The 26,360-nt window shown below is 44.8% G+C and overlaps 2 protein-coding genes across 3 annotated transcripts in view; one reads left to right on the top strand and one right to left on the bottom strand.

Moving 5' to 3' along the window:
* LOC125887159 (Golgi apparatus protein 1-like) overlaps positions 1 to 7,248 on the top strand; it is a 60,794-nt gene extending 53,546 nt beyond the window's left edge. For both annotated transcript variants that reach the window (XM_049573749.1, XM_049573748.1), the window contains 4 exons: positions 95 to 202; positions 592 to 712; positions 1,234 to 1,340; positions 2,286 to 7,248. In XM_049573749.1, the coding sequence (XP_049429706.1) occupies positions 95 to 202; positions 592 to 712; positions 1,234 to 1,340; positions 2,286 to 2,453 (504 nt within the window). In that variant the 3' untranslated portion in view covers positions 2,454 to 7,248. The remainder of the gene's footprint in view (positions 1 to 94; positions 203 to 591; positions 713 to 1,233; positions 1,341 to 2,285) is intronic.
* A 7,118-nt stretch (positions 7,249 to 14,366) lies between these two features.
* Positions 14,367 to 25,583, bottom strand: LOC125886833 (fibulin-7-like). The gene is made up of 7 exons (XM_049573165.1): positions 25,474 to 25,583; positions 19,420 to 19,573; positions 19,101 to 19,271; positions 18,718 to 19,011; positions 18,456 to 18,593; positions 18,231 to 18,366; positions 14,367 to 14,727 (listed from the first exon to the last, which is right to left on the bottom strand). The coding sequence occupies exons 1-7, from the start codon at positions 25,561 to 25,563 to the stop codon at positions 14,367 to 14,369; spliced, it is 1,344 nt and encodes a 447-aa protein (XP_049429122.1). The 5' UTR covers positions 25,564 to 25,583.
* Between the last annotated feature and the right edge of the window lie 777 nt (positions 25,584 to 26,360).

Raw genomic sequence — 26,360 nt, 5'->3', positions numbered from 1 at the left:
CCGTGCTCACAGGGAGCAGGTTGTGGCTCGGTGTCTTGCTCAGAGGTACGCTGGCAGCTCACACAGATGTTATTGACTATGTGTGTGTTTTCAGATTTCCAGGCTGTGTCCGGAGGAAGCAGCAGCTCAGGAGCAGACGGGGCAGGTGGAGGAGTGTCTGAAGGTCAACCTGCTGAAGATCAAACAGGAAGGATGTAAGAAGGTAAAGAAAGTCACCGCTGCCTTCACTGACCACTGAGGGGGAGAGGAAATCACAGCATCTTCACACAGTTTATTTTAGTTTTAAAACACAACTGTTTCCTCCGCTGGCACGGTGAGGGGGTTAACGTAGTTTACATTACGCATCAGTCAGGAGCTAAATGCCAGACTCTTTGCAGTGCCACCAGGATTTCAGGATCGCAACAGTTAAAGCAAATTCTGCCCGTCCCCATGAATTCTGTGTGACTGTGCAATTTTCTCCGATCGTAGCAGCGTTGAGTGCATTTAAAAAAAAACAATTTAAAATAATGTAATTGAAAAAACAACACTCTTCTTCATCCTCTGTACCACCCCCCATCTCTCCTCCTCCTCCTCGTCCTCCTCCTCCTGCAGGAGGTGTTGAACATGCTAAAGGAGAGTAAGGCGGACATCTTCGTCGACCCCGTCCTCCACACAGCCTGCGCTCTGGACATCAAACATCAGTGTGCAGCGATCCCACCTGGCAGAGGGCGCCGTGAGTCCACGAACACACACACACACACACACACACACACACACGAACACACACACCTCAGCTGAAAATTGAATAGAGCTAGTGATAATAACCTGAAATAAAAATGCAGAAAATCTTAATCTGCATGTTTTGTACGATGGAATTTTAATTTAAACTCCTAAAAAATGAAGAACAATAAAAAGAAGTGTGATTGCAACTAAAATTTGATTCTTTATTTTACATTTAGATAGATTAGTAAATCCAAAGATTCTCCACAGAACATGATTTTCAGTTTTAGATTTAGGATTTTTTTCTCTTTATTAACACACATCAAGTCTGTAAACATTATTTTAATGTTTTTAGTTTCAGTTTATTAGAATATTATTTGACATGTTTGTTTAATTTGTTAAAACTAAGACATATTAGAAACTATATAAACAAAGATTAAATATCTTCTAACCGTCGTCTCTGAATCGTCAGACCTCAGACACAACGCAGCCACAAACCAAACTTAAATTCCTAAACTTGTTGTGTTTCCTCAGAGATGTCGTGCCTGATGGAGGCGCTGCAGGACAAACGTGTTCGTCTGCAGCCGGAGTGCAAGAAGAGACTTCAGGATCGCATCGACATGTGGAGCTACGCCGCCAAGGTACGACCAGAGGGAGCTTTATTTTGAAACTCAAGTGACCTTAGGTAAAATCAAGCGTAAAGAGGCCTCTAGTTTGAAATTGAAAAGGTTCATAGCTTCTGACTAAAGTTTTCCTTTATTTTGAAACCGATTGAACTATACATAGTTTGTTCTAAAGGGTCGTTTATTTTGGAACTGATGAATGAGTTGCATGAAATCAATCTCAGATGGGCTTTTAATTTGAAATTGAGGTAAGTAGTTGTGTAAAATCCATATTAAATGGGCTTTTATTTTGAAATTGAGTTAGCAAGCTGTATAAATCAAGTTTAAAGAGGCCTTTATTTTGAAATTAAGTGAACAAACTAAATAAAATCAGTCTTTAATGGGCTTTTATTTGGACATTGAGTTAACAAAGCTGTATAAAATGAATCTGAAATGGGCTTTTGATTTGAAATTTAGTTAACAAGCTGTATAAAAACAGTCTTAATGTGGCTTTTAGTTTGAAATTGAGGTAACAAGCTCTAAAAACAGTAATAGACGGGCTTTTAAGTTGAAATTGAGTTAGCAAGATGTGTAAATCCAGTGACCTTTATTTTGAAATTGAGTTAACAAGCTGTATAATATCAGTCTGAAATAGGCTTTTAATTTGTAATTGAGATAACCAGATATATAAAATCAGTATTAAATTAGCTTTTAATCTGAAATTGACTTAACAGGCTGTATACAGTCTAGCTAAAACAGGCTTTTGGTTTGAAATTCATCATCTGACTAAAGGATCCTTTATTTTGAAAAATTATCTAGTTCACCTTTATTTTTTAATGTATAAAGTCAGTTTTAAATGGGCTTTTAATTTGAAATTGAGTTAACAAGCTATATCAAAATCATGTCTAATAGGGCTTTTATTTTGGAAGTCATTATGTTAGCTGCATGAAGTGGACTGCTGTGACTGATATGTCCTCCTGTCAGGTGGCTCCTGCTGAGGGCTTCTCGGACCTGGCCATGCAGGTAATGACATCACCGTCCAAGAACTACATCCTGACTGTGATTGGTGCAGGCGTGGCGCTGCTCTTCATGATGGGGCTGCTCTGCGGCAGATTCACCAAACGCGTCACTCAGGAGCTGAAGGACAGGTAGACCCCGCCCACTCTGGGGTCAGGACACACCCACAGGAGAAACGACCACCTCCCCCTCTTCATTTACCTCCTCTCCTCCGCCTTCACCTCCCACTTCAGTCCTCCTCACCACTTCATTTACAAACTCCCTCTGCCTCTTCTTCCATCGCTGGAATGACATCACCCACAATCCTGCAGACGAACGTGGGCTTGATCAGTGACTCACCTGCTCTTCCTCTACACAAGCCCCGCCTACTCCCTGGGAGGCCACACCCCCTCTCTTTTTCTTTTTCTTCTTTTCCTTCTGAGCTTCGATCCAGAGCGCCGGGTCCTCCTGCAGTTTAACCCACACTCACCTGATGTAGATGCAGTACAATTACTCTGCGCCCCTTTTTTTGTTTGTTTGTTTGTTTGTTTTTCTGCCCTTCGTTGTGGGCCGAGGGGTGGTGGGAGGGTGAGGAGAGGGGGAGGGGTGGGGGTTGTAAGGATATGGGGTCAGAGGTCAAGATATGGAGGCGAAGGAGGTGAATGAATCATAATAAGTGTAAATGTGTAGAAAGTGGGAAATGCTCATGTATAGAGCAGTTTAATGACTCCAGTATTTTAATGACTTAAGTGTGTGTTAGCGTGTGTGAGCGTGCGTGTGTGTGCGTGTGTGTGCGTGCGTGTGCGTGCGTGTGTGTGTGTGTGTGTGTAAATGAAACTGTCTTTCTATCACCATATTGTTCTAGTTTGTCCTGCTAAACGGTTTTCGGGGGTTGTTTTGGATCTGGATATATCTTCTTTTCTTTCGTTTTGCTGATGTGTGTGTTAGTTAGATTTTATCGCCATGGGACTGCCAGGCGGGCGGTGCCAACCAGCCAGCCCTCCACCGAGCCACAGATAAGATGAAGAGAGGTGGAGGGAGGAGGGGGGACACATCACAAACACTCCCAGCCGGCTCGCTGAAAGCTCTTCTTGCAGCAGGAATTATTTGTGGATATTTTTATTTTACTCTTTCTGAAACAGCAGACCTGGCAACCTCAGCTCTCCTCTAATGCAGTCCGATACTTTTTTTGTTTTAAGATTTGTTTTTCCCAGCCCAACCTGTGCCATAAACACACCACGCTCGTCTACCTGCTGCTCCCAGCGTAGCCGGTGTTCACCGCTCCAGCAGCTGGTTGGGACGTTTGTTTGGCAGCACGCCGTGACACAGAGTCAGGAGTCGTGCCAGCCTGATCCAAGACTGGGCGGAGCAGAAAGACTGGGCTTCTTCATTTTTATTATTATTTTTTTTTTTTTTTGGCCCCCAGTCATGAACTCACAGAGCGGCTGTTGGTATCGCGCTGGTTGGTACGTAAAAAGCTGAGAGCAATGCAGGAATTAAAAAAAATAAAGAAATGAAAAGGTTCTAGATTATTATAGAGATGTGAACATTTTGTGTAAAGATGATACTGGAATCATTGCACATTTTTCGTTCTTTTTTTATATCTATAAATATATATATATTGTTTTGTCATAGCCTTATTTATTTGTTTACTAATGGTCAAAGTTTTTTTTTTTTTTTCTATGATTTGAATGTTCTCTGGTTGCCTTTTCTCCAGCAAGCGAGCGTCCCTCTTTCCTGCAGGGGGAGGGAGGGAGGATATGGGGGAGGACGCAGGCGGCGAAGGTTCAGCCTCCTCTGGGCATCAACCTGCTCCAGCAGCTGATTGTTTCACGTGTGGCAGTGAACGCCTCTCTGATGGGCGGTTAGGTTTCATGAAGTCAGCAGCACACTGAGCCTGATTTATGGCGGAGTGCGCACAACACCTTTAACAAGTGTCGCTCAACAGAAATCAAAGAGCTGTGTGGCATTTTCAGTTTATGCTTTGGCGAAAGATTAAAGTCGTCTTCAGAAATATAAGAATGTTTGTGTCCGTTCCCTCAGAATGAGGTGTGTATGCCTACAAAGGGAGCAGGTCCTTGTTTATGGAGATTGCCATGTTGCACCGCCATGTTTCTACAGTAGCCCAGGACAGACAAACCAGACACTGGGTCTAGACAGAGACATTTGTGTTTTTTCAAGTCAGCCACTGTAGTTAGAAGCGCCTCGAGAATGTCAGAGAACCTCTGATTTGTAACGTGAAAGTGTTTTATTCAGTGTTTTTGCTGGGTTAAATCAGCTGGTCTGTTTGTTTCGGAGAGGAAGAGACCTCTGTGGATCTTTCAGCTCCTGGTCAAATCCTCCTGAACAATGAACACTGAAGGAATTCTAACCAGGAGAAGTTTCAGCTGGTTGCAATGTGCAGTCCTCACCACTAGATGCCACTAAATGCCCCTGAAGCTTACACACTGTTTCTTTAATTTTACTTTAGAAGACAACAGGAACATAAGAAAAGAGGATGTTCAGTGCATCCATTGAACCAATCAGTGAGTTGAAGGGTGAAAATGTTTTGGTCCAGCAAACGCAGGACATGGACGAGGAGATGTCCTGTATTTTTGGATGTCTGCCAACCGTTCTGCTAATCCGGTCAGCCCTGAGACGGTCCTTTATCGCTCACGCTGAGACACACAACACTGCAGCAGATGTTTCAGAGAGGCTCGCCGTGACCACCACAGCACATTGCGTGACAAACTATGACGTCTGCAACACAACATTCTCCAGGTGTACAACATAAAAGAGACACGGCATCTGAGTTTGTGCATCAGTATCTGTCATGTGATGATTCTTTGGGGATGACCACTGGTGCTGTCACGCACCATCAAAGCTGATGAGTGATGTTGATATGAATGGGACGAGGGTTCAGTTCACGGAGCAACATCTGTTGGACACGGACAGAAAACAGTTTTACTCTAACATGGCTTTTGAAGACACAAATATTAGGGATGGGAACTGAGGAGATGTTGGGGCAAAATGAGGTAGTGCTGAAAACTGTACAAAGAAAATCAATATTAATTTCACCAGTTAAACATTTGCAGGAACAGTGAACTCACTGAGCAACAGAGATTTGGGACATTACGATTGTTTCAAAGGTGCTGTTTAATTTGGAACAGGTTACAGGTTCATTTTCATTTAGGTTTTCTTGGAGAGATAAAAAACCCACTAAGCCTGCCTGATGTTATTATAACATTATTATATCACCCTCAGTAACAAACATGCTGCCCCGTTGGGAAGCAGCTGCACTTGTGCAAAGAGTGTCGGATTCATTGCACTCCTGGAATTTGAGCCCATGTTGTGAAGGAAGATGTTTGAGCATCTTGATGATCATTTTAAAGACGTTACAAGCAGCTCTGTTGTCGTCTTTCTTCTTCTTTCTTCTTCACGCTTTGGATCGTTTCTTTCTCGCCACCATGACTTTTTCTGTCTGTATGTTTCCAGCAGCGTAGACGCAACCCAGTCACCAGAGTAAATGTAGACATTGTACGTTTCTGCAGCGGGCACGTTCCATTTCTACGTTAATATGTAGCGGACCAGTGAAACTTTATGTTTGGAGAATGGAGACTGACTTTGTCAATGCTGTGGTTAATGTTTGGTGTAGTTCAGGCACAAAAAGCATTGATGAAAGGAATGGAGCTGGGAGGTTTACGATTCTGATGGATCGGCCAGTTTTGAACCAGTTCCCATCCCCAGTAATTCTCAGTAAGGATACCTCTCAGTGTTTAACCTGATCATGAAACCATGGATCATTTTTCTTTCTGTCGTCCAGCCCAATCTGAACCAAACCACAGGTGAAGGAAACCAAAATTCAACATGTTGTCATGTTGTCTCAAATCACAGGTCTTTGTAGTTTCTTTCTGCTTCGTCACGTCGGTGCCAAGTAAACGATCTTGGCTGTGAGCAGAGGAAAGAGAAACACGCACAAAACAAAGACCAGGAAAACCCAAACTGGACGACAAACTAAAGAAACGTAACAAAACGATTTAAGCTCAAAGCTCCACTTGTTGGCTTCCTGCGGGGGCTTGGTTGCACCTCATGGTCGTCTTCAGTGAGCTGGTGTTTGACTTGTGTCTGAAAGCAGAGCGACTTGTCTCTGGATCTGGTTGGTCAGATGTGTCTCTGCTCAGCCTGCAGGTTGATGCCGGAGGATGAAGGCGGTCAAGGTTTCGGTGTATTCGGACGTAGGAGAGTCGCAGTGTTGTCGAGCTTTTTGGTCTCGGTGTGAAGACGGAATGGAAATGTTCTGAAAGGTTCGGCTCAAACAATGAAGGAGCGCGCGTCCTCTCCCAGCTCGAGCCCATCATGTGTACATGTGTACTATACTGAGTGATGACATACTGTAAACTACGTACCGTGCAGTCCGCCTGTACTGTTCATTTTTTTCTAACTGTTGAAGCTTGGTGTGGTGAGCACTGCCCTCCCTGCTTGTAAATGAGACGTTCTGATTCGTTGAACTGCCTTCACTTTTTTTCTCCATCTGACGTCGGTTTATCAAAGCGTGCCTACTCGCCGTCCCACCGGGGGACCCTGCTGTACAGAACATCCCAGAAGCCCCTGCAGCACCCAGCAGAGGAGCACGTGGGCGTGCGTGCGTGCGTGCGTGCGTGTGTGTGTGAGATGGATGACGTGTGTGTGTGTGTGTGTGTGTGTGTTGCCCACAGATGCTGGACTGCGAGTGCGATCTCCGGTCAGTTCCTCGCTGTTGTCGTCGTCCTGAGCGATGATGACTAGAACATTTTTGATTTTAAGTTTGTGATGATAAAGATCTTTTTGTAAACGATGTTTTGTGTCTGAATCCATGGAGCTCCTCATCATCTGATTTATTTTCCCACTTTTTTTTTTGTTTTCTCTTTTTGTTGTTCTGTACAGATGAGAATTGGACAGTTTGTTAATAATAATAAAGTCTGCAAGGTTTCTATTCTGTTGTCCCGTCTGTTTATTATAAAACTGTCTTTAAAATGTTTCTTCTTGTCACAAATCTCTTGTTGAGACTCAAACCAACAGCGAATGTTGCGACTAACAAAGTGTGTGTCTCTACAGCCTGATATTAAAACACATCTGGTGTGCCAAATCATCTCGTTCACAACAATACCAGTACGAGTTTTAATATGATATAAAAAATTCATATCGTGATACTCGCAGTATTTCGACTTGTTGACATATTGACGTCATACTGTTACCCACGGCAACAACAATCATGGCTCAAAGCAAAATTATTAGCAACTCCTTGGTGGCTCCAAAAAGAGGAGCAGCTTCAGTAGTGTGGAATAAACTGTGTCGTCCTGAATGTTTTCCTTCTCTGAGCGCTCAGAGGGAACTCATTCAGCAGCTCCTCTGGCAGCAGCACAGCGTCTCTCCCTCTCCTCTCTCACCGTGCACACACGGGAGTCACTGTTGTCAAGTGATTTTGTCATAAACCTTTGGTGATGTAAACCTACGTGAATAAACTCCATATATGTGAGTGTGTGATAGTTGTGGTATCATAGCAGCCTGTCACATAACAGCGTGATGATTAGAGGAGAAATGGCAGAGCATAAAATGTGTCAATGTGATGTTTTGTTTTCTGTCATGTATCTTCATGTATGCCCGCCAGCTGAAGTTATGTTTGAAGAGACTTTGAATCTTAAATGTTTGGAAAAAACACCGGGCAACAACCCACCTGCCCCTCTTGGACTTTTGTCGCCTTAACTTTGGTTCTTGTCTCGCTGTGTTTCCCCCTGACGACGCCGAGTTTGGTGAAACTACATAGCAAGTGGCTGCATATCATGCCGATGTGAAAGAATGGCTTTGTGCGCCTGTGTCTGACGCCACAAGTCATTGCCCAAGTTCTGGAATTTGACAAAGTCGTCCTCACATCCTGTCGGATTGTAAAGTCAAACCCTGTTCCATTTTTCTCTAAAGCTAACCAAGTACTTTTACTGTTGAAGGATAAAAAAAAGTGAATCTGCAGTCTTGTACTGACGTAGTGCTTTTATTTTGAAAGAGACTGTATCAAACTGTACATTTCCTGTGAAAACAGAAGTGTATTTTGAAAACAGACAATGCATGTAACAGGCTGAAGTTGACACGGCGTCCCAGAACGTCAACAACCAACACACCCAGGGTACCTTGGACGTCACATGTGGACGTGGAAAGTCCATGACCAAACGTGGACATGTGACGAGGTCACAGTGAGGATGTGTTGGTGCATCACCCCTCCCACCTGCCCCACTTGGACTTTCGTCACGTTAAGTTCTTGCCCGCCGCGCTGAGCACCATTAAACTATATAGCAAGTATATCGCATATCATGGCGATGTGAAAGGATTTCGACGACTGTAGGGTGAGACTGTGTTTGTCATGTGGACGATGAAACTGAGAAATGGTTCTCAGCCTTCACAGGTGCATCAATATCAGGTGTGCAGAATCATCACGTGGGTTGGATTTGACTGTTTGTGGGCTGGTTCTGACCCGTGGGCCGTATGTTTGACACCCCTGATATAAATGTACTCTTCCTTCCTTCGTGCAGCCGGCGGTTTCATTATATCTAGTCACCTTGAACTAAAGATCAGAGTCATGTCCACTTGTATTTCATCTTGGTTTCAAAACATCTCGTCAAAGAACTACAGCTGGAAAGTATTTAACTGTCGATAGAAATAAATAAATGAAATGAAATGTTCTTGTTAACGTACAGGAACTCTAATAAGCAAAAAGCAATAATGTGGTCTGCAGAGAAAAAACCTGTTCTGATCTTCCATGTGATGAGAGCTGATCCTGTATTTTGACATTTATGATTGTCTCAGTTTTATCTGAACTCATATCGGACATTTCTAGAAACATTTCTCTGTATATCTTTGTCTCATAAATCTACACACACATGTGACTACTGAGCTGACGTCACAAGCTAATGTACGAGTGTGTGTGAGTGTGTGTTTGCTTGCCAGTGTGCTGTCTTCATGTCGACATACATTTTGTGTTTTTTCTGTCTTGTACGTGTGTGTGAGAATGTGTCGGTGTGGACGGTGTGCGCCTGTATGTCTGCGTGTGTTGTGTGTGTGTTCAACGTGTGTGTGTCCTGTCTGGTCTCTGGAGGCTTCAGGCTGTCTGACAGATCTGTGTTAAATTCTTCAGTCAACACACGTCGACCTCGAGCAAAGCTGCAGTTTAAAGACTCAAATGTCTCAAAACATCCAAAAGCAGCCTCTGTGACGATTCACAGAACGCACATCAAACCTGAACACGACACAGTGTCGGGTAAACATGTTTATTATGTCTTGAACAATATAATCAGAGTAAAGACAAAGTGACAGAGAGTCGACAAAAATCCAACATTTTCAACATAGAAAGAGAAAATATTGCGACCTATACGTCGCCCTGTGTCGCCTCTCATGCATCATTATTACAGCACACAGCTCAGAGTGAAGCGTCTGTTTCTGAAAGATAAATCCCTGATCATCATTTCAAACATTTTCCAGAAACCTAAATGTTTCTAAACGATCAGGATTAAAACACATTCAAGCTGCTGCAGAAAAAGAGAGGGTTTTTTTCCCTAAAGTTTTCACTTTATTTCCTGATGCAAGCAAAGATGGCTGCTGAAAGTGATCTTCTGCTGTTGGTTACTCATGAGGGGGACGGGTGGTGCAAAAAGAGGGAGGTATGTCAAGTCATTTTTTTAAGCACTGTGGAGGGACTTAAAGGACAAGTCCGGTCTTTTGCACTTGGAGCCCCATGTCTGGCTTGTTTATGATGGAATAGAGTGGTTAAGACCAAAACAGTGACACTTGCCCATTTTCGGAGAATTTAGCTTTCCCCTGCCTGGCTCAAAGGCCCTGACACACCAAGCCGACGGTCGGCCGTCGACCAAAGTCGGGCCGTCGGTGAGCGTCTGTCAGCCTAGTTTTTGCGGTGTGTCCCGCACCGTCGGCACTTCAGCGTAGGCGGCGGCTTTTTGGCCGATTGAGCATGTTGAATCAGTGGCGGAGCTTGTCGGTGACAGAGATCACTCTGATTGGCTGTTCAGGTTTTATTTCCTCGCCCCTGTAGCGAGTGAATCTGCCTGTAGTGAAACCGGGGCTAACCGGTGCTTCCTCCTCAGGCTCCACTTCACTCAGCTGCCCCACAGACCCGCTGCTTCTTCACACTTTAACCTGAATAACAAACCGGAGCTAGCTGTGAGGCTAGCGGAGCGTTAGCCGCAGCATGACCGGAGGGAAGCACAGCCAGTTAGCCTCCGCTAGTCTCTGAGCTAGCCCCGGCTCTCCGTTTGGATCCAACCGGAGCACCGAGCCCTGGTTTGTTATTCAGGTTAAAGTGGGAAGAAGCAGCGGGTTTATCGGGCAGCTGAGTGAAGTGGAGCCTGCGGAGGAAACACCGGGACCGTCTGGATGTAATAGTCCGTGGAGGTGCTGCGGTGCTCGGCTGCACAGATAGGAAACCCCTCGGCTGACAGGATGTACCACTCTCTCACTCCGCTCTCTCTCACGCAGGCGCAGAACGTACGTGCTACTTGGCCGTCGGATGTAGTCCGTGTAGTGTGTTCAAATGCAACTGACACAGGGCGACGTGAGGCGACGTAGACGACGCAACAGTTGGCTTTCGTCGCCGCTAGTTCTTTGATGTCGGTTTGGTGTGTCCGCACCTTAACACTGCTGCCTATGGCCACGTGTGAACGTATCCTAAACCCACCCTAAATGTTCGTTTTCAAAGCCATGAAACTCACCGAGTGGTCAGTGGTGTTCGTTGATGTCCTGACATAAAAATCGTAAAATTTTTAAATCTTTCAGTTTTTTATTTTGGCTTCGGGGAGGAGCATACAAATTGAACTGATTGTATTTTGTACTAATCGCCTTCCAGACCCAGCTGAGGCTTGTTTTCTTTAAAAATTGCTCAAACTTATCACGACCAGACACTTTTGAAAACTGTTTAAAAGAGATCATTGCTGGACTTTGAAATTTCTGACAGTCATTGAACACATCATTTGAGACAAACATAAAAAAAGAAAAAAAACACAACGAAATGTGACCATAAAATAGTGATATGTGATATACATATATATATATATCTCAAGATAAGTTTATTCTACATCTCATTTAATATTTGGCCCAAAATAAACCCTCTGTATAAACCAACTCACACGCACGACAAGAGTTTTAAGAAAGAGGCTTTTTTTTTAACTGTGGCATATCATCTTTAACTTTTAACTTTAAACCTCAAACATGAAGTTTTAATCATCTAACAACTAGTTTATGGTGGAGGGAGGGTCATGCATCTTCAGCCAGTCACAGTCAGGCTCAAGGAAAGGGTCAAAAAAGTAAAAATACGAAAATAGTTTCATGTTCGCCATCTGCTGTATAGCTGAGTCTCGTTAAGTTACTGCTGATGAAAACTCAACATTTCCTATTGTTACAGCTGTGTATGTGTTCTGTGCTGCTGTCCCTTCTCCCTCCTTGGACATCTGCCCAGGTGTGCTGCATTACTTAACGAGGTGCAGCACACCTGGCATGGAGGAGGTGCTTAAGAGCTCCTGTGCCAGCAGCAGAGGAGAGAGGCTCTGGCGTGGGGACTGCTGGTCCTGCTGCCTCTCACCGAGGGATTTTTTTGTCTTGTTTGCCTGTTTTAATTCTAATAACTCCCATGGATTTGAATGTTTTAAAGGTGTTTATGTGGTTATTGCTGGGTCAGTGTTTGGAGTTTTGTTCGCCCCATAGGGCCGCCTAAGGGTGGGGCCTAACACCTATTTTTTCTGCCTCACAGTAAAAACCTAATGAGGATTTTATTGTGAAGAATCTACAGGAAATTAAATGTTTATCGCCAAATTAGTGGAACTTTGTTAGTGGGTTTTGTTCAATAAAACCAAGTCTACGGGTTCGGCACTGAGGAAGAGTGAAAGCAGAAACAGCCACAGTGAGGTGTTGATGAAGAGCTGCAGACAAACAGGCTCTTACTGCACCTCTGCAAACAGCTCACCTCCAGCAGGCAGAATGACAGAAGACTTAAGCCGTGAATCAACCCGCTGCTGTATGACGTCATCACTCAGGACAAGCCGTCATCAGTTACAGACACTTTTGGTGGCCTGGTCGGAACAGAGACATAAATCCCTGCTGCACTCGACTGACATGCTGAGTCAAACCAAACAAAGCCAAGCCTTTACTGCTCCGGGCTGAAAGAAGAATCACTTCTACTTTCCTCTTTGACCCCGGACACCTTCTGGAGGGTTTAGTTAAATTCCTAAACTCTAAAGAAATATACGGCTACATTATTTACAAAGTTCATAGTGTTACAGAAGTTCAACAGGTAAATTCAGTCACCTACAAAGTGGCCAAAAACACTGAGTGGTTCGACACCCCTCCCACCCTCCCCCTCTCTTTAAAGACTTGCTGGGACTGTTTTTCAATGAGGCTCTGCTTCCTTCATCACACTGATGACATCACCTTCTTCTACATCAGTTCCTTGTATGACCTCACATATCTGACTTTATCTTGCCTTTATTTTCTACATGCTTTTACTTTAATACAGAAACCACACCCTGGTGTTTCCCCCCGCAGGTGAACAATGGTCATGTGACTAGAACATTTAACTTAGTTTAAAATTATTTCGAGATTTTGAGTCAGAATTTATATTTTGGATCCACAATTGAGACTTTTTTTTTTTTAAACTTTAAAGTCCAGCTGAAACAACTGCATGTTTTTATTCCACTATTAAAGGCACATCTGCTCTGCTTTGAGATTAAATTATTCCACAAAAGATAGAAATGTATATTCATTTATACCATGTTGCCACAGCCAGTCAAATAATTTCCTTTTATTTGCATAAAGCAGTGATGTCACAGTTTTATTAGGTTGACCAGGTAGTAAACCTGAGACAACCATGAACTTTGAACTGTAGGTAACATTAGATTTCTAGCTAACGTCTGTCTAACACTCAACAAACACTGACTTTCACCCGAGAGAGTGGTGTTTGTGTCCCGTAAGATTGTAAAGCCAAACCCTGTTCTTTTTTCCTAAAACCGACCACATTTGTTATTGAAGGGAAAAAAAAACATCAATTTGCGGTGTTGTACTGACATAGTGCTTTTATTTTGAAAGAGACTGTATCAAACTGTACATTTCCTGTGAAAACAGAAGTGTATTTTGAAAACAGACAATGCATGTAACAGGCTGAAGTTGACACGGCGTCCCAGAACGTCAACAACCAACACACCCAGGGTACCTTGGACGTCATATGTGGACGTGGAAAGTCCATGACCAAACGTGGACATGTGACGAGGTCACAGTGAGGATGAGGATGATTGTTGACGTTCCAGGACAGCATGTCAATTTATGCTTGTTACGCTCATTGTGTCTTTTCAAAATAAATCTCAGTTTTCACAGGAAATGTTCAGTTTCTGCTCGTTAGATGCAGACACCTCGTAGTTACGTTTATTTCCTGGTGCTAAAAAACGCAGATGGTTCAGGCTACAAAAGCATGTGGTTAGGTTTAAAAAAAAAAACATCATGGTTTGGTTTAACATTCACGCAGGAGGTGAACAGTGAGCTCCTGGAGTCACAAACTGCTGCCGACCGGTGCATTTCATATTGCCCTGAAAGTTGCCTTTGTTCATTGGTTTCTTACGTGGCTATCCACTGATATAGCGCCAGGACTGGATGACTTCAGTTGGTGGTCACTGTGTCAACAACTGCTGCCCCTTGTGTGTATTATGCCGCTGCAAAAGGCGTCCTTGTGCGTCGGTGTCTAATGCCCAGGTCACTGACAAAGCAGCGGTATTTGTTTGAAATGAAAATGGGCCGGTCCACCACGCCAGAAACACTTCACAGCCCACCTCAGAGGCTAAAGAAATATTTCTGATATTTTTACAAAGAACGTTTTTTGCCCTCCAGTAATAAAAACATTATATTTAAAGACTCATTTAAAAAGGAAGACTTACGAGATTTCAGTTGGACTGTAAAAGCTCGTCAGGCTCTTTCTTTCTGGGTAAACTGGTGAAACCAAATGCTGGTACACCCTGGCGAACCTTAACCCCCCCACCCTAACCAGCAACCCCCCCCCTCCCAATCCCTTATCTAAAACTCGTACGGAGAAACAAACAGGGTGACCTTGGTGAGATAGCGGCCCAGCAGGTTGTGGCGTTCCAGCTCACTCATTTCCACCTCAGCCTCCAGAGTGGCGGGACCCTTGATGGGCTGCACCAGGAGGAGGGTGCCGGTCTGTCGTCCTGAACGCTGCACACTGAAATAGCCCCGCCCATGACCACCCGCCAGGCCGAAACGCAGCGTGTCACCCAGGACACGGGCTGCCGACACCCGGAAAAGGACACGGGGGGCGGACATGTTGGACACCACAGACAGGAAGTGGAAGGAGATTGAGTTTGGTGCCTGAGTGCACGCCTTGTCTCCCAGCATGCATGGGTTCCTCTCACAGCGCCTGCGGACACAAAGTGGGTAAATATGTTAATTTAGGATTGTTTTTTTTTTTACTCTTGCTTTCATACTCTGAAAAAGAAGTGGATGCAGCCTTCAGGTCTGAGGACCGAAGCCAATGCATTAGTGCCTTAAACCTGCATTCTTTCTAACAGCCAGCAGGGGGCGACGCCACTAGTTGGACGAAGAAATCAGATGGTGTAGAAGTCAGTGAGAAAATGATCCTACTTCTCACTCGAGTTATTGGCTCAGTGAGCATTTTCCTGATCAGTTTATGGTTTCAGTCACTAGTTTTAGGTCGTCTTCAAAACAGCACCATGTTCATTTTTATAAATGATGGTCCCATTTAGAGTTAAAGCTTTAGGGTGAAGCTCACTCGTGGTCCCCACCATGGTGACCTTTCAGTTAGGACAGATACCTTGTAATGCGTTTTTATTTAGATATCCATGAACATGTTTTTGGGTGTTGTCCTAGAACTTTGGCCATTCACAGTGTGTTTTCAGTTCATGAAAATATCTTGTTCAGTGTTGAGTTGTACTGTAAGACACTCTGATGCTGTGCTCACACTATGAGCGACGGGCTACAGCTGATTTTTCAGTGGAAGCCGTTGACATTAAGCCAGAAACTGACGCCTGACACTTGTCGCTGTGGATGGGCGTGACGTACCACAAACCAAAGCTGAGCTGGCCTCAGCCTTTTCCAGTGTTGCAGTGAAGCATCAGCCAAATTAATGTTTTTATTTCTAGCTATGGTACTGTGTTGTTTAGCTTAGTTAGCCGACACTATGGTAGCCTTATGTGTGTTGTGATGCAATAAGGTGGTGAAATGTTAAAATGATCATAAGTATAGATGTTTCTGACTAAATCCAAACTTCAGATGACGTTCAGTTAGGGTGCAATGTTGCAAGTAGCACACACACACACGAGCCTTTGACAGCTAATCCACGCTAACAAACACCTGAGTAATATTTCAGTGGTGACTCAGCAATAATGTACCTGCTCACACTGTTGCACTGTCATTAGTAGTGTGAAGATAACATAAGGAGTTGGCCTTTCATTTTTTTTTCTGGTAAGTAGCCTACATGCTTTTTTCAGTTAGTATCACAGTTAATGATTTTAGCAGAGTTAACCAACAGTTAATATGTTAGCATAAAAAACCCTGCAGCTCCCATTAAGTCATTTTGATACATCAGCGTGCTGTTGGTTTCTATTTGATCTACTAATGCTCTGGTGACATCGTCTCTCTAACAACAAGCTTTAATCTCTGCTGTCTTGAAAACAAAGGTGTCTGTCTCTCTCTTCTCTTCTGTCTCTCTCTTCTGATGTTTGATCTCCAAACTCTAATCAGTTCATCTGTGAGTTGAAGACAACATTTGAGCCAAATTTGAACATATAGCATTCAAGAGAATGAGCTGGATGCAAAGTCACAGTGATCTTCATCTTCGACCATTAAAGTCGAATCAGTTCATCCTTGAGTCAAAGTGGACATTTGTGCCATATTTAAAGGAACTTCCCTCAACGCATTCTTGAGATTACGTTCACAAGAATGGGACGTACAGACTGATGAGCCAAAGGCGTTGGCTGGTGCAGAGGCATAAAAATAGCTTTGTCAGTCCTGTGTCTCGTGGGAAAAAATTGCATCAACATCACTTTCTTCACCTCCAGTAAAAGCTTGCACTCAGCAACATAAACTGTACATGTATTTATCCAGTTGAATGTGATTTACTGTGACCATCCTAATCCTCCCATCACATAAAACTGGATGGTTGGCTCGTGAGTCGAATTGTCTGGAAAAGCAGAAGTCAGTCAGCAAAAATTTTTATTTACATCTTCAATTTATTTACATCTTCAATGGTTTATTGTTGTGGTCTGAGTGGCTGAAATTTATTCATCTGTTCTTCCTCCACAATTGAAGAGTTGCTGAATCGCTGTAGTTCTCCAGAGACTCCACGTTTGTTTACAGTATGGAGGGATAAAACTGAATCAAACAAATCACTGTCTCCTAAAATTATATGCTGCTCACATGCTCTGCTTTAAGGGCCTGTGAATCTAATTTCAAAATGACGCTCTGACCTCTCACTGTCGGCCGTTTTGGTCCTACATGCCACAGTGCCTTTTGTTTTCCATCTTTAATAAGCAGCCTTTAAGTGTCCTAACCAGTAACACTTCCAAGTTTTATTGTCTACTGATGTCACGAGCTCGCCCTGTATACCCCCCAGAGAGTCTGCACGCCACGGCACTGACCTCCCTGCTGCGCTACTGAAACATACAATTAGGATTCAGCTGTAGGAATAAATCAAACCTCGATAACCACTGTTGGTAAACATGTTGAGTTCCTGTTTCACGCCTCTCGACCGCCATCAGCTGATCAGCTGACTTAAGCCCACAAAACCTTAGCAGAGCATCTCAGGCCAAACCTCAGTCAAGGCATCTGAGGCCAAACCTCAGCCAGGGCATCTGAGGCCAAACCTCAGTCTGACTCTTACTGTCAGAGGAAGGGTGCTAACTGTCGGGTGGAGAGAGGAAGTGGGAGACATGGAGGTAGAACTCATTGTTTTCAAACTCTGTCCATCACCGTCCCTGTCATTTATCTGCGTCTTTGTCTTTTGAGGTGAGAAGCTTTCTTGTTTTTCTAGTCTCTTCTGCCCAGTTTTCATTCCTTCTCTACTTGCTTTGTTTGCAGTTTCATTGCGCCCTTGAGATGTGATTTCGCTCTTAATTATAAGGCATGTATTGTGTTGGCTGCGAGCAAACAGTGAGCAACCTTTGTCAGCTTCAAATTCAGTGTTTTGAATCCAACCGACATTTTGAGTCTCAAAAACAGAGCTTGAAAGTCCAGTCTTTAGGACTTGGGGGGATATAATGGCAGAATCAGAATAATATTCATGATATGTTTTTATTAGCCTGTAATCACCTGGAGCTAAGAATCCTTATGCCTTATATCTTTGTATGGAGTGGGTCTTCTTCAGGTCCCTCAGAACAGCACCAGACTCTGAAGCCAATTTGACATAGTGGCCAAACGGACATCCAGCAGGAGCTCGGAGTAGAGCTGCTGCTCCTTTGTGTCAAAAGGGGCCAGTTGAGGTGGTTCAGGCATCTGATCAGGATCCTCCTGGGTGCCACCTGTTAGAGGTTTCCAGGTACGTCCCACTGGTAGGAGGCCCCAGAGACCCAGAGAACCTTGGCAAGATTACATATCTCATCAGGCCTGGGAACACCTTGGGGTCCCCCAGGAGGAGCTGGAAAGTGTTGCTGGGGAAAGGGATGTGTGGAGTACTTGCTCAGCCTGCGGCACCCGCAACCTGGCCCCAGATAAGCGAATGAAAATTGACGGATGGATGGAGATCGCTAAAAAGATTGCTGTCCATCAAATAAGTTCATAGTAAGTGAAATGTACGATATCTACAGTTTTAACTTTCACTTAAGAACTGACTCCTACGTCCTACAGATCAGTTATGGAGATTCGTAGCACTGCAGAACGATGTGATACAGGACGGTATGCTCTTACATTGGTGACGTCTTGATGTACGTGGCGTTTTTCATCTGCGGACACTCCACCGTCACACACTGGAAACCTCCGTGGGTGTTCACACACAGCTGGTCTGCTGTGCAGTTGTGCATTCGGATTTCACACTCGTCGATGTCTGAGCACAGAAGGACAGAGGTGTTAGAGTTACCACACGTCCCTAAACATTCCCCGCCCTGACCGATTGGATGACCTTTGACCTCTGACCTGTGCAGCTGCGGCCGTCTCTGGAGATGTCGTAGCCGTCTGGACAGAAGCAGTGGAAGCTGCCGGGAGTGTTTACACACTGATGGATGCAGAGCCGGCCGGGTTGACCAAGAGGGAACAGATGACACTCGTCGATGTCTGAAACACACACAGGATCCTCATGAGAAGTTTCAGTATTCCATATCCTTGATATGAGGCGTTCGTTTCATCCACTGGTTCAGCATTTTGTCTTACTGGTTATACAAACACTCTTATTTCTCACCTGTGCAGATGTTGTTGTCGCGGCCTGATATGGTGAAACCCACATCACAGGTGCAGCGGGTGGAGCCCAGGAAGTGAGTGCAGTGAGATGGACGGATGGAGGAGAATGGGGAGGAAGACGTGGGTAATAAAGAGTAGACAGGAGAAGGTGAAGATGCTGAAGAGGAGAAGGAGGAGGAGGAGGAGGAGGAAGAGGAGGAGGAGGAGGATGCTGACAGAGCTGCAGAGCCAGAGAAAGAAGAGGAAGGAGCAGCAGGAGAGAAGGAGGCCAGGGAGTTTCCGGTGCTGTTGAAGCCTGAAAAGAAACAAACAAGACTTGATAAAACTACTGGTGCTGACCCAGCTGAACCAGTATCAGTATGCTGGTTCTGTGTCAGTGCTTACGTCTGCACATTGGCTGCTGGCCGCTCCACCTCAGAGACTCCAGACACACTCGGGTCCGTGGGCCAATCAGCTCGTAGCCAGGCTTGCACAGAAAGTGGACCTCATGTCCGACGCCAAACACTCTGCCCAGTCTGCGGCCATGAGCGGGGGGCTCTGGTTTGGGGCAGGTTGCTGGGAGCAGATAGAGATGTTCTTATACTTTCTGAACTTTTTCAACCTCATACCTGTCTGATGTTTTTCTCTTTAATGATCCCAGGTGAAATTAGTATCTCCACCCTCTGTTTGGTGATCTACACCAGGATAAACTGTTACGTCTCACCGCCAGCCTTGAAGATGGCCATGGTGCTGTTGTGCAGAGCGCTCATCTTCTTCCTGAGGGAGCGGAGGCCCTGCTGGTACGACGCCTCATGGACGGCCAACATCTTCTCCACCTGCCGCAGAGAGTTCAGCAGGTCATGGGTGGATGGACACTCCTGTGGACGGGGACAAAGAGAGGTTAGAGGACAGATTCTGATTCTGAAAAGGACCCTGGAACAGTTGATTTGTGACCCTCTTTAGGTATGGTTGTTACATTACAAACGATATCCTGATGTTTATCCCTGATGTCTCACAGCTAAAAAGTTTTGTGTTATCTGGACAAAGAGGGCGGCACGATGCTGTGGTGGTTAGCACTGTTGCCTCACAGCAAGAGGGTTCCTGGTTCACTCCCGGGTGGGGGAGCCCTTCTGTGCGGAGTTTGCATGTTCTCCCTGTGTCAGCATGGGTTTCCTCCAGGTGCTCTGACATGTTCTCCCTGTGTCAGCGTGGGTTTCCTCCAGGTGCTCTGACATGTTCTCCCTGTGTCAGCGTGGGTTTCCTCCAGGTGCTCTGACATGTTCTCTCCGTGTCAGCGTGGGTTTCCTCCAGGTGCTCCCACATGTTCTCCCTGTGTCAGCATGGGTTTCCTCACAAAACAAAAATGTGCTACGTGCTAACTACACTGGACTACCTGCTGTAGCTCGTGCATATCTTGTTAGCTATTAGCTATATCTTGACAGAGCTAGCAGTTTCCCTCATTGTGCATTAAACAAAATGTAAAGTCGTTTTGCTAAGCTAGGATCAACGCGTCCTGGATAACATCTTTCTTCGTTTAATTTACAATAAGGGAGGACAAAATGTTGCCTGGATTGGACGGCTTGTTGGAAGGTTTAGTTTTTTCTCTTTTGTTAGCTAGGCTAGCAGTTTCCCCCTGCTTTCAGTTTCTGTGCTAAGCTAGTTAGCCTAGCTTATATTTGACACAACCAGGGCAATGTCCTTTTCTTTATTTTTTTAAATATACTTTCCTCTTTATCAAAAAGTGTTTTGGATTTTTCTAACACCTGTACAGTATTCCTAAAGAAAAGGATTGGTGTGAACAGGCTGCATCGAGCAAGAACTTGAAACCAAATGTGAATTGATCAGCTGAGGAGATGTTCCCAGTGATGGCAGTGTCAGCAGCCATAATCTGCACACTCATTCATCCAGAATGCCGAGTCGGGCAACCACATGTGGCCTGATTTATTTCTTCTGAGAGATAAATCCTATTTCTTGCCAAGTTAGGGCTGTTGCTGGGCCAGGTCATTTTGGCAACCTGGGTTGGAATTTCCAGTTTATCTCTTTGGATGGAATATTTAGAGCGTGTGCATTTGTCCCCCAATAATGAAAACATGAAAGCAGGAGAGGACTTTGACATAAATAAAGACATTTAAACCTACATTGATGCAGAAAAGGCACGATCTGGTGCATAAGATAAATCCTACACTCCTGCCTGGAGCTGCAGTGTGTCCAGTCTGCAGTGTGTGTCTCCAGTCTGCAGTGTGTCTCCAGTCTGCAGTGTGTGTCTCCAGTCTGCAGTGTGTCTCCAGTCTGCAGTGTGTGTCTCCAGTCTGCAGTGTGTCCAGTCTGCAGTGTGTGTCTCCAGTCTGCAGTGTGTGTCTCCAGTCTGCAGTGTGTGTCTCCAGTCTGCAGTGTGTCTCCAGTCTGCAGTGTGTCCAGTCTGCAGTGTGTGTCTCCAGTCTGCAGTGTGTCTCCAGTCTGCAGTGTGTGTCTCCAGTCTGCAGTGTGTCTCCAGTCTGCAGTGTGTGTCTCCAGTCTGCAGTGTGTGTCTCCAGTCTGCAGTGTGTCTCCAGTCTGCAGTGTGTCTCCAGTCTGCAGTGTGTCTCCAGTCTGCAGTGTGTCCAGTCTGCAGTGTGTCTCCAGTCTGCAGTGTGTCTCCAGTCTGCAGTGTGTGTCTCCAGTCTGCAGTGTGTGTCTCTAACAGTCTGCAGTGTGTCTCCTAAAGTCTGCAGTGTGTGTCTCCAGTCTGCAGTGTCAAGTGTCTCCAGTCTGCAGTGTGTGTCTCCAGTCTGCTGTGTGTCTCCAGTCTGCAGTGTGTGTCAGTCTGCTGTGTGTCTCTCAGTCTGCAGTGTGTCTCCAGTCTGCAGTGTGTCCAGTCTGCAGTGTGATTTCCAGTCTGCAGTGTGTCTCCAGTCTGCAGTGTGTGTCTGTCTGCAGTGTCAGGTCAGTTTGGCAACCTGCAGTGTGTGAATTTCCAGTTTATCTCTTTGGATGGAATATGCATTTGTCCCCAGTCTGAAAACAGTGTGTCTCCAGTCTGCAGTGTGTGTCTCCAGTCTGCAGTGTGTCTCCAGTCTGCAGTGTGTGTCTCCAGTCTGCAGTGTGTGTCTCCAGTCTGCAGTGTGTCTCCAGTCTGCAGTGTGTCCAGTCTGCAGTGTGTCTCCAGTCTGCAGTGTGTGTCTCCAGTCTGCAGTGTGTCTCCAGTCTGCAGTGTGTCTCCAGTCTGCAGTGTGTGTCTCCAGTCTGCAGTGTGTCTCCAGTCTGCAGTGTGTCTCCAGTCTGCAGTGTGTGTCTCCAGTCTGCAGTGTGTCTCCAGTCTGCAGTGTGTCCAGTCTGCAGTGTGTCTCCAGTCTGCAGTGTGTGTCTCCAGTCTGCAGTGTGTCTCCAGTCTGCAGTGTCTCCAGTCTGCAGTGTGTCCAGTCTGCAGTGTGTCTCCAGTCTGCAGTGTGTGTCTCCAGTCTGCAGTGTGTCTCCAGTCTGCAGTGTGTGTCTCCAGTCTGCAGTGTGTCTCCAGTCTGCAGTGTGTCTCCGGTCTGCAGTGTGTCTCCAGTCTGCAGTGTGTCTCCAGTCTGCAGTGTGTCCAGTCTGCAGTGTGTCTCCAGTCTGCAGTGTGTGTCTCCAGTCTGCAGTGTGTCCAGTCTGCAGTGTGTCTCCAGTCTGCAGTGTGTGTCTCCAGTCTGCAGTGTGTCTCCAGTCTGCAGTGTGTGTCTCCAGTCTGCAGTGTGTCCAGTCTGCAGTGTGTCCAGTCTGCAGTGTGTGTCTCCAGTCTGCAGTGTGTCTCCAGTCTGCAGTGTGTCCAGTCTGCAGTGTGTCTCCAGTCTGCAGTGTGTGTCTCCAGTCTGCAGTGTGTCTCCAGTCTGCAGTGTGTGTCTCCAGTCTGCAGTGTGTCTCCAGTCTGCAGTGTGTCCAGTCTGCAGTGTGTCTCCAGTCTGCAGTGTGTGTCTCCAGTCTGCAGTGTGTGTCTCCAGTCTGCAGTGTGTCTCCAGTCTGCAGTGTGTGTCTCCAGTCTGCAGTGTCTCCAGTCTGCAGTGTGTCTCCAGTCTGCAGTGTGTGTCTCCAGTCTGCAGTGTGTCTCCAGTCTGCAGTGTGTCTCCAGTCTGCAGTGTGTGTCTCCAGTCTGCAGTGTGTCTCCAGTCTGCAGTGTGTCTCCAGTCTGCAGTGTGTGTCTCCAGTCTGCAGTGTGTCTCCAGTCTGCAGTGTGTCTCCAGTCTGCAGTGTGTGTCTCCAGTCTGCAGTGTGTGTCTCCAGTCTGCAGTGTGTCTCCAGTCTGCAGTGTGTCTCCAGTCTGCAGTGTGTCTCCAGTCTGCAGTGTGTCTCCAGTCTGCAGTGTGTCTCCAGTCTGCAGTGTGTCTCCAGTCTGCAGTGTGTGTCTCCAGTCTGCAGTGTGTCTCCAGTCTGTAGTGTGTGTCTCCAGTCTGCAGTGTGTCTCCAGTCTGCAGTGTGTGTCTCCAGTCTGCAGTGTGTGTCTCCAGTCTGCAGTGTGTCTCCAGTCTGCAGTGTGTCTCCAGTCTGCAGTGTGTCTCCAGTCTGCAGTGTGTGTCTCCAGTCTGCAGTGTGTGTCTCCAGTCTGCAGTGTGTCCAGTCTGCAGTGTGTGTGTCCAGTCTGCAGTGTGTCTCCAGTCTGCAGTGTGTGTCTCCAGTCTGCAGTGTGTCTCCAGTCTGCAGTGTGTCTCCAGTCTGCAGTGTGTCTCCAGTCTGCAGTGTGTCTCCAGTCTGCAGTGTGTGTCTCCAGTCTGCAGTGTGTGTCTCCAGTCTGCAGTGTGTCTCCAGTCTGCAGTGTGTGTCTCCAGTCTGCAGTGTGTCTCCAGTCTGCAGTGTGTCTCCAGTCTGCAGTGTGTCTCCAGTCTGCAGTGTGTGTCTCCAGTCTGCAGTGTGTCTCCAGTCTGCAGTGTGTGTGTCTCCAGTCTGCAGTGTGTCTCCAGTCTGCAGTGTGTGTCTCCAGTCTGCAGTGTGTGTGTCTCCAGTCTGCAGTGTGCTCCAGGTGTGACATCTATACATAGAGGTGAGGTTTTCAGAGCGGCTGCAATAACATCTGGGTGAAAATTGGACCTGAGCCAGCTGCTGACCTCCAGCTGACGGCTCAAACCGCTGCTCTCACAATAACACAACACAGAGAGGCTCCAGGTTTGTGTGTTTGGAGGCGTGTCTCTGTGGTTTGTTACAGGCAGTGACCCAGCGGTGCTTATACAGAGGAGGGTGAGCCTGAGTTCAGCATGTTTGAGCGCACTGACGAGACATTCAGGGACGGTATGAATTAATGAACTTACTCCAGTATTAACAGCAGCTATATTGAAGTGAATCTAATTTTAGTTTAGTTCAGTGTTTTAGTTTTGACACCTGCTGCACACATTTAACATTAAAACAATCAATCAATCAATCAATCAATTTTATTTATAAAGCCCAATATCACAAATCACAGTTTCCCTCACAGGGCTTTACAGCATACGACATCCCTCTGTCCTTATAGGACTCTCACAGTGGAGATGAAGTAAAACTAATTTAAAATAAAGCCCACATTTCAAAATAAAACAAACTAACTTTGAGACACCAAATACCCTGTTAGTACTTATTTAATTCCATCTATCATCATGAACTTAAGGGCATCCTAACGCCACTCACAACATGATTACTTTTAGATTACTTAATTAATTAATTAAATTAAAGGGTTTAAGATACTGTGTCGGCTATTTTGAAAAACAAATATTTAAATATAAGTTTGTCCTTTCATTGAACAATTTTCTCTCAATTTGTCACAAATATCTGAAATCAATATACATCCATTAATTGTTTTGTATTTAATTTGTTTGGCTCCACAACATGTTGTAAAAACCAACTTAGCTTTTTGTCTCCAAAGTGATCCCATACCTTTAACGTACGTTTCATCAGCTGGTAAAAGTTGCTCTACTGAAAACGTATTTAATACAATATGATGGTAAAATAAAATAAAGGCCCACTAAAGTTTATTTAAAGGAATTTCTTGGAGCTTTAAACTTTTATACACATTTAAATGTATTTATTTATTTAATTATTTATTTATTTATTATGTTGTTTTTATTTGACATTTATCTAACACACAGAAAACTGAGCAAAAATATAATTTTCTAGATTTTCCTGGTTCAGGCGGACAATTAAAAAAAAATCTAATGAAAAATTACAAATGAAATTGCCTTTGAGAATCATCAGTGTAAGAAAAAATAAAAATTAAGTTTTCTTTTTTACCGCTCTCAGTCTGTTGTGAATAGAAGTTTATTCTTAATTGACTTGGACAGACTGAATTAATTACACTTTTAAAAGGATTTGACCAAACAGACTTTACTGTGACCCAACGAAGTACATTTTAAGTACAGTACACTACTTAAATACAATTTGAAAATATTTGTCATTTTTGTACTTAAAGTATATTTTTATGGTAATATTTTATGCTTTTACTTAGATCAGGTTATTAATGTGGACTTTTGAGTTTTGAACAGTTCAACCATGTTTCATGCTCATATTGTTCCATTAAAATGATTTAAGTGGAAATATCAAACATTTCATAAAAGAAACAGCAAAAATTTTACACATTTACAAAAAATTACAAAAATAAAATAAAATAGAATAAAAATTCTCATAGTTTTGCCAACTCTTCTAACCTGAGTATTAATCTACTACATTAGAAGTATTGTGAGTTGAGAGTTCTGCCTGTTAGGACTCAGTAATTAACTTAATTGAGAAGAAGATGGACGTCCTGCCTCTGTGAGCGAAATAAACCTCAGTAACATGAGTCCAGTCACATGTTGTCGGAGTCACCTGGACTCACCTGAGCAGAAGAGCAGGACATGTGATGAAGACACAGCATCATCAGAACGACCCAGACCATCTTCATCCTGAACAAAACCTCCATCCTCATCCTGATGAACCTCTCGTGTCTTTACTCAGCTCTTCTGCTGCAGCTCCAAAACTGCAGTTATCTCCTCTACTTCTGTGTCTTTTCGAGGGCACTTGCCAAATTTCTCCTCCACTCACTCCCACCCCTCCACCCTGTCATAGGAGGAGGAGGAGGAGGAGGAGGGGAGGGGGGGGGGGCAACTCCCACATCTGGAACACACTCTCACTTTTTTGATCCATCAGCATCCCCAGAAATAGACTCTCAAATTAGAAGTCAGCTGCTGGTGGCGTCTTTTAATCATCACCCGCTCAACAAAGCAGCTTCGTCCTGGTGACTATTTCAGATTCACTCACCGACTCAGGAATGTGACTCGTGCTCCAATTACAGCAGCTTTTTTTTCTTTTTTCATAACCCCAAACCTGCTGTCTTGCAGGATAATGTGGTGTGGCTCCGTAATGACAGGGCAGCCATATCTGCTGATAGAGCGGCCTGGATTATCCCCCAGCAGAGAGAGAGAGAGAGCTGCAGGAGGAAACATTAGAAAGAGACCCTGAAAGCACCCCTCATATAAAGTCATATATAAAGTATGATAATGAGTATGAACACACACACTGTAATTTCCTATAGGAATGTATTTTAAATCTTTAGAAGTTTGTGAATTGAAAGAAGCAAATAAAGTGGTGGTTTTGAACGTACTGAAAAACAAGACCTTGAATGTCACTGAAGACTCTTGAGTTTGATAAGATGTACGCAACAATATCAAAGTGTAATGGAACAAAGAGCTTTCATGAAACATGCAGGTCTTTCAGTTAAACTAC

Source organism: Epinephelus fuscoguttatus, linkage group LG4 (genome assembly GCF_011397635.1).
Source record: "Epinephelus fuscoguttatus linkage group LG4, E.fuscoguttatus.final_Chr_v1".
In the NCBI taxonomy this organism is placed as follows: Eukaryota; Metazoa; Chordata; class Actinopteri; order Perciformes; family Serranidae; genus Epinephelus; species Epinephelus fuscoguttatus.
The sequence above is the reverse complement of the archived record's forward strand: the minus strand, read 5'-3'. Positions and strand labels throughout refer to the sequence as shown.